The sequence below is a fragment of the Nicotiana sylvestris genome, chromosome 9 (genome assembly GCF_000393655.2).
Source record: "Nicotiana sylvestris chromosome 9, ASM39365v2, whole genome shotgun sequence".
NCBI lineage: Eukaryota > Viridiplantae > Streptophyta > Magnoliopsida > Solanales > Solanaceae > Nicotiana > Nicotiana sylvestris.
Window position 1 is genome coordinate 178036544 of NC_091065.1, and position 8675 is coordinate 178045218.

The 8675-nt window shown below is 34.2% G+C and overlaps 1 protein-coding gene across 2 annotated transcripts; it reads right to left on the minus strand.

Annotated features, from left to right (window-relative positions):
- Positions 1-870: 870 nt before the first annotated feature.
- LOC104225467 (phytoene synthase 2, chloroplastic-like) lies at positions 871-5380 on the minus strand. Of its 2 annotated transcripts, XM_070155873.1 has the most exons (8): positions 5246-5380; positions 3897-4558; positions 3720-3770; positions 3155-3205; positions 2769-2941; positions 2404-2639; positions 1987-2179; positions 871-1260 (listed from the first exon to the last, which is right to left on the minus strand). In XM_070155873.1, exons 2-8 carry the CDS (start codon positions 4300-4302, stop codon positions 1087-1089), a joined length of 1284 nt encoding a protein of 427 aa, XP_070011974.1. In that variant the 5' UTR covers positions 4303-4558; positions 5246-5380; the 3' UTR covers positions 871-1086. The 2 variants fall into 2 exon arrangements, with proteins under 2 accessions (XP_070011974.1, XP_009775572.1); XM_009777270.2 differs by lacking the exon at positions 3155-3205.
- Positions 5381-8675: the final 3295 nt, after the last annotated feature.

An 8675-nucleotide genomic window follows, 5' to 3' on the forward strand; every position in this document is an offset into this window, starting at 1 on the left:
GGGTACATCCTAAGGAGTTTGAATCTAAGTTTTGGGATGATTTAACGGAGTTTTGAGGTGATTTGAATTAAAAATTCGAAGTAGATAATGAAACATGAAAAAGCTAATATGTGTATCACACTGTGTATCATTTGTGTATCACATATGTATCATATTTGTATCAAATCTGTAACACATATATACCCATATATACCTATGTACGAAATACATGTTTGATACATGTGTCACAGAAGAGCTTTTTGAACTCGATTTTAACTACGAATTTTGATACCAAATCAATCCAAATCACCTCTAATCTTCCTCAAAATTTAGATATTGACTCATGTATACGTTTTCAATGAATTTCAACCATACCCGTTGAAAAAGGTTCCTTTTTGCTTAGATTTTTGAATCTTGTATATATATTTTTGTCTATTTCATCACCTTATTTGCTACCTCATCTATAAAATTTTCTTTCCGTCTTGCATCTAATGTTGCTAATTACGATTAAAAATATGGAAGGAGATTTTTGCGTGTGACTCAGAGAGAAAGAACCTTATTTATTTGGATTTTTAATTTTTATATGTGTTTGACTAGTTTTGGTAAGTCTATAGTTAATTACTAGAGATCAGTAAATTGGAACTTATTTGAAACATTTTTGTAAGATTCCCTAATAATATACGGGCGTAGAGCCCCTCCCTTAAAATTGAGTTGGCCCAAAACCATCAAACACTCAAAAAGCCTACCTTAAAATTAAGTTGGCCTAAAACCATCAAACACTCAAAAAGCCTATAGTTTCGTTGGATTACTCCATTTAATTCTTCCTTGGAAAATGGCAAAAACCATCATCTTCAAGATGGTTATAGTTTCCAAAATGTAGCAGAGGCAATGTGGAATCAGCAAAATTTTTCCAATGAACCAAAAAGAATTCCCCTCAAAGGGCTTAAGATTGTGAACATACAACTACTAGAGATTGTTATATTGGATTTTACTACCTACTTTTGATGATATACAAGTGGCATCAATACAACAATATCTACTTTAGAAATTCTTTCTTTTTTAACAGTATATGCTTTCTTGCTTTAATTTAAATCTGATGTCTATGCCTTAGCTAGAGGTGACAAGAGTTCTTGTAGGGGGCACAAGAGATTTTGCATAAGCAATAGGTAAGGAAATTAGCTTCTTTGGTTTGCTCACATAAGCTCTCTTTGTGAAGTTGTTGTAGTCATTGGCTTCAATCTCGTCCAGTATTTGGCGGTACAACAGCAAAGATGCCCATACCTGCAAAAGCCGAGATCATGAGAAGTGCTAATATGGTTCGGATAGACTTCATTCAGGAATGTCAGCACCTCAGGAATCAATAAGAAAACTAGTGCTAAGTTTCAGATCAGTGAATAAACCAAAAGGAACAAAGAGATGTTTCTCGCTCAGTGTCCTATAAAAGTATAGGCCTTTGCCTCTACCTAAACTACAATAACAACGACAACAACAAACAACCTAACGTAGTCCTACAAGTGAGGTATGGGGAGGGTAGTGTGTACGCAGTCCTTACCCCCATCTTGAGAAGGTATAAAGGCTGTTTCTGGTGCCTCTACCTAAACTATGCAATGAAATTATCAAGACATACAAAGACAAAGCTGTTCTTTTCCTAGGAAGTGAAGCAAGTCGAGGATCATAGAGAAGATTTTGGCACAACAGTATTTAAGGCGAATCTTACATCTGGCGAAGAGAATACTGGCGTAAATTTGGGAACAATGTTGTCTCAGCCATCTAAGTTTAGGTAGCAGATAAACTGGCTGATGGAACCACTAAAATTATCCAAATCCGGATATTTCATTGACCAAGAAATACAACTGAATGGATCATTAATGTCCGAATATTTTGATATATTTCCTTCTTTTTTTTTAACCCTACCATATTCCATACAGCCAAAAAAGGTGAAAAAAGATTATACTCAGACCAGAAATCATATTCATATAGCTAAGCTAAGAGTTTACGACTGCTTACAGGCCATCTGCTAGCTGAGCTCAGTTGTGTAACTCCTTCCTCTGCCTCATCGAAGAACTTTCTTGCCCTCTGGATTTGCTTCTTCATAAAGCTTCTCCACTTATCAGTCACTTTTCCAGCAAATATGTCATCGTCGAAGAGACCTGCCTGTGCTAATTCATCTTGAGGTAAGTAGACTCTTCCTCTTCTGGCACTGCGGGGAAAGCAATATATAAGAACAAGGGAAGCCTTAACCAATAAAAATATCGCACTTCACTTATGAAGAGTTTTCTTTCCCTATCTGCAGTTTTCCGAATTATTCTAGTATTATATTGACATAACCACAACATAAACCTGATAACTAAACAGCTCAACTAACATTATCGGTATGTCATAGTAGCAAACTGAATGTGCGTAAAAATGTAGGCTTGTACTTACTCTTCTCCAACATCTCTGAGTATGTTCGTTAGTTGATTTGCGATTCCTAAAGCCAAAGCTGCATTATATACGCTCTCTGTTGTTGCCTTTGAATCAGGTGCAATACCCATAATTGGAACACTCATCAACCCAACCGTACCAGCAACGTAATAACAATAGAGGTAAAGCTCATCAAAGTTTCTATATCTTGACTTCCTCAAGTCCATACGCATTCCTTCAATCATATCTCTGAACGGCTGCAAGATATATTGAACAATGAGACAGTTTACATGATTGACGTAAGTGAATCAACTTATGTGAATGAAGAAAGCGACATAGAACTCTGAACCAGAGAAAGATAAAAATGATAGAATTGGAAGACTAACCTGAATATCAACTGGAAACTTGGAAACAGTATCGGACAAAGCAGCATCGAGCATATCAAATGGTCGCCCGCTGAAAACATCTTCAAGCCGGTCTTCCCACCTATCTAAGGCTTGGGGTGTAATATGTGATGCGTTTGGGCCATCAACAAGTTCATCTGTTCTCCTGCACCACACTGTTTAAAAGAACTTAATGAGAAACTTTTCAACTCAGAAATTCGTTTATATATGCAGCAACCCAAGCTCCAACAATTACCATTAGATTACAGTTAAAGAGAAAGAAAGAGGATCAGAAGTGATATGTTATTAACATTGAAGACGATGTATAATAGATCAAAATCAACACTTTCATGTATATTAATCATGTGTTTTTTCAAAGTGGTCTTGACCATGCATGACTAGCTGATAATTTGGAGAGAAAGACTTGTTGCACACTTGCACTGCAAAACAATCATACAATAACGCCAGTATTACTCTCTTATGAAAAAGATTCAGAGATCAAATCTGACCTCTAAAAATCTAACAGAAATGACCAGAAGTTAAAGCATGCTACATCTATGTCTCGAGTCTAACTATTAAGCAAGTCCTTCCAATTTTGTGGCTAGTATTAGGAATAATATAACAAATAAGATTTTTTAATTGCCTTTCAAACTAGTGAAGCTCAAGTTTTACCTATTACACGTACCCCTCAAACTCAAATTTGAGTTCTCCTCTTTAAAAAGGGCAGCCCGATACACTAAGTTGTCGCTATGCACGGGTCGGAGGAAAGGCCGAACCACAAGGATCTATTGTACACATCCTTACAGTGCATTTCTGCAAGAGACTGTTTCCACGCCTCGAACCTGTGACCTCCTCCTGGTCACATGGCAACAACTTGAGTTCTCTTCGTCTCCAATTAATCATGTTTTTGAGTGTGTGTGTGCATAAGTGATACTAAATGGCTAGAAACCTCACCATATATTGCCCAAATAGCCCTTCTTCTCTCTGGAGTCATTAGCATGGTTCCTGAATAGCAACCAAACAAAGATCAATTTTTGCATTCATCGATTACATAAACAAGCGTATAGCCTGAATTAGTACTTAAAACCAAAATTTTGGTAAACCAATAATAAATAGATTAAAGATGCAAACCTAAGTAAAATGTCTTTGCATACTCTGCACATACTTCACTACACCTATCATATGCTTCACTCAACAAGCTCAAATTCCCGGGGAGAGGGATCTCCGGCTTCACTTCTAAATCATCAGCAGATCTCAACTGCCTCTTCACTAAAGCTGCTTGTTTTAAAACCACATCATAAACCATCTGTTCTGATGTCATCGTCGCCATTTCTCCCGCCGGTGTAGCCACCATAGCAGACCTTACAGAACCAAAATTCCACCTTTGTTTCACACCTCTCTTGTTTCTCTCATTGCACACTAAATTCCTATGCCTCGACGAATCAAAAACCCGGTTTCCCTCCCGGACTGAATCCAAGAATCCTGTCCCATTTGAGACTTCACAAGGTGAAACAACCCATAACAAGGCAACAGACATTTTGAACAGGAAAACCTTGGTTTTCTAAAACAATTCCAAGGTTTTTTGTCTTACTTTCTGTTTTCTGTTTCCTTCCTTCCTCTGCTTAATTTATAAAAAATTAATAAATTTACTCCTAGTAGATTCCCACTAGAGTCTAAATCCACTTTCAAGAAAATACCCACTTTCCCTTGTGGAAAAAAGATTATAAAAAGCCCACAAATAAAGCAAACCAACTTTTCCCAACTCAAGTAGAAAATAACCTGTTTCTTGGCTTCTGCAAAATGAGATAAACCAAACATCACAATTAACACTCAATTATAACCACTTAAGCAACAAAAATTTACAACAACAACAACAAACTCAGTAAATCCCACAATTGGGTTTGGGGAAGATAATGTGTACGCAGACCTTACCCCTACATCGAGGGTAGAGAGGTTATTTCCGATAGACCCTCGTCTCAAGGAACAGAACAACAACAACAACAACAACAACAACAAACTAAGTAAATCCCACAAGTGAGATCTGGGTTAGTGTATACGCATAATTTACCCCTATCTTTCATTAGACACCCGGCTCAAGGAAAGATGAACAAAAAGCAATAGCAACAAGCAGTAACAACAGTGGGAAAAAAACGGAATGATTAACAGGTAGTAATAGAGATCTAACACTAATAGAATACAAGGCTAGCAACTAAAAATTTGAACTTTGTAAAAAAAGAAAAGAGCCTAAATGTAGCACAAAGAAAGGATCTTTAAGAAACTGGTTTAAATTATTAAAAGCACAAATAGTAAAAAAACCTCCAATGACAGTGGAATCACATCACTTTTCAGAATAATGGGTGCTTTCTATATTTAGTCAACAAGATTATTATAAGCTCATTTGCTTAGGCAAGTGCTCAATTACTATTATTATAAAGCAACAACAACAGAGCAATAGAGAGTTAAGAAGTTAAAGAACAAACCTTAATTTTCTTGTAACAATGGCTTTTCAAAAATAGCCACTTTAATTTTCTTGCTTGCTGCTGTACTCTTCAAGAATCAAATGAGTTTCTTTGTTTTTCTTCTCGTTTTGCTCCACATATTTTGTGGTCTTTTTATAGGATTCATTATTTAGTTTTTCTTTTCTTTTGTGCTGATTGGAATTGAGTGACTCAGAATCCATATGCTTCTTTTACCCTTTTCCAGTTAATATGAATTCTTTTGGACATAATAAGGACACGTAGATTTTCAAAATATGGAACCAATGTAATTCAGCACTACTAGTAGGAATTCAGTATTTTTTGCCCACAACATAATATAAAGAGGTCATTCGTTTTTGAATGTATTAAAAAAATAAATTTACATAAATTAGAACGGAAAGAATATTGAGAACTATTAAAATATTAATACAAATTATTATTTGAAGGGATAATTTTGAAAGCAAAAAAATTGAATTTATTAGGTTTAAATTTTAAATCGCCTATTATTAGTTTGGGATCTTTCAACCAGGTTTTGAAGTAGGTCATTTTAACCTCTATAGACATTTCAGAAATAACATTTAATCTTTCAGATTTTTTGTGTAATCATATAAATTGTTAGCACGAGTGTGGCCAAGATTTTCTCTAAAAGAATTTTAAATAAAAAAGAACAAAGCAGTACTTTTGGGGCTCAACACGAGACCACAATACAAATCTTGAATCTCTATGACCATTGTCCATTTCTTGTAAGGGATGGTGGAGCTAAAGGGAGCTAAGGGGCTCAATTGAATATCTTTCATCAAAATATTATACAGTGTAAATAAGAAAAATTATCTTTTATATATTTATATTAAATGTTGAATTCTTTTGTGTCATATATGAAATGTTGAAAGATTTCTAACGTAGTAGTGAAGTAGTTGAAAATCTATTTTAGGTCACAAGTTCGATCCTAGGTGTGACGCTATTTTTTATAGCTGCCCCCCCCCCCCCAAATAAATGAATTTTTCGGCTTTGAAGTTCCTTTTACACACTACGCTAGTATTGACGATGTTGTCGTCATTGGAGATAAGCGGGTAGCTAAGCGTTATCACAAGTCTCAGCCTAATAACTTTCAAAATGGAAGATGACAATCTTTCATCTAGCTATTAGGCTTCAAACTCTTTGTTTCTATTGTATTCTATCTTATGTATCATATTTTGTTCTACGAAACTAGAAAATCACCATCAATATCTCGGTCTAGGTCTGAAATAATCATTTGTTCCGCAACTAATTGTAAGCTCTTATCAAGTTATTTATATGCACAATTAATATGACAACATTACATGTTTTATTAGACCTATAAATAAAGGGACCTGTGGTAAATTTTAATTTCCTTCATTTCAAAAAAATAATAGTAACTTTTTAATTACTATATTTATTATTATTATTAGTCAATAAAAATGCCTATATATTTTCAATGAAGTTAAAAGTATAAAATTGTGATAAATTTTGTTTTATTCCGACAAGAATAAGGTAGGGGCGGTATGCAATTGTTAGCTGTTGACCCGCTCATTCCGCCTAATCGGATTAGACTTTTTTTAGTTCGTTAATTAAATTCGATCGAGTGCTCATAGCCCAATCACTGGAAGATAAGGTTATCAAGAAACAGAAATGCGCTCATTCGCTGAGTGTACACGTGTAACCACCTTATTGGATACCTAAGATTCTTTCAGTTCGAGAAATTTGCCTTGTGGTTATTGCTGGTCCCGCATATGAGAAGGTGTTAGTGCCTAAATCAAGGGGCAAAATATTTTTTTCTTGTTCGATATCCAATATTCGAATCTATGCTTCAATTAATCAGAGTCGGTAATGTAAGATTCATTGTAAAGGAAAGCGCTCCCTAACAAAAAAAAATTGTTCGCAAGACTCGAACCCAAAATATATGATTAAGGATGGAGGGATCGTATCCCGGGGCGAATCTAGTGCAAAAGTTACGGGTTCACGTAAATTCAGTAACTTTTGCCTAAACCCGTATTTTTACAAAAAAAAAAAAAAATCCATTAAATGTATACGAATATTTAGCTTTGACCTCAATTTGAAGGTCTGATTATCATTGTATATTAATTTGAGATTTTATAGGAACTCATAAATTTAAAATTTTAGAACCGCCTCTATTGCTCCAAAATCTTTGTGATAAGTGGCTTCGCATAATACTAAATTAGACAAGAAACCCAACAAATTGTCTCTAACAACAATAGCAAAACCAAGCTTATGCGGTCTGAAGTTAAGGGTATTAATGGTTCAGTTCGATTGATTATTGTAAAAAATTTGTATATCATATAATTTTTCATTAACATGTTTTTTATAATCAAAATTTAATTTGTTTGAAATGTATCAGTTGTGTAAAATTCTTTGAGTAGAAGAAAATATTTGCGGAGTTACTTGTGAAAAATTATTATTTCACAAATGAACTAATAAAAAAAAGGCAGTTCAGTGTATTAAAATCTTGTTATGTGTAGGGTTTAGTGTTCGGGAAGAGTCAGACTATAAGTGTTCATTGTATATAGTCTTACCTTATATTTCTACAAGAGATTGTTTCTACGGCTCGAACCGCAAATGAACTAATCAATTATAGAGATAGAGGTATAATAAAGCAGAGAAAAGAATGCAAATTCATATTTATCCTGGTTCGACCATGTTTACATTTAGCCTTCCTTGTTCTAAAGAATAATATTTAAATTTTTTTTTTTTTTAAAAAGGCGTATTGGCCCAAAGTTTTTAGCGTGGAGTACACATGTTGGGCAAATGGATACTAGGGATGAAATTTGGACACGTAGCACTTTGCACTTTTGTACACTTTTTCTTATCTTTTCCTTCTCTTTTGGTGGGGGATTATTTGAATGGTCCAGAAACAATGTATTCCAAATTTATATATAACTAATAAATTTGTCCGTGCTTCGCGTTGTAATAATAATCAATAAATTTATCATATTCTATGATTTTATTAATATAAAAAATTTAATTTATATGCAGGCAAAATTTAATTCTATAAACTAATTTAATAACAAAAAATAATATTTAACTTCATCGAGATGATCAATTTGCTTGAGGATGTTACTTACCTCAATTAATTAAAGTGGATATTTTGAGCATTGGCTTGACAATAATGATTAAGTAGCTGACCTCTTTAATCGACTTTGTGAAGGTATCGCTTATACGCATCTTTAATAGGTTCTACCATATAAAATGTATTTTCTAGTGTATCTTTTGGAATTTTAATCAATTTGTTAATTTGGTTATGTAGGAATTTCAAGCAGGTGTACATGAACTAAGACCTGGGGGAAGATAAGATGTTGCACCACTGGTTATAGAGAGAGAGAAAAAAAAGTATGATGTAAGCCATTTAACCAATTCCCTTCCTAATTAAAGGATGCATAAATATGATAAGAATTACATT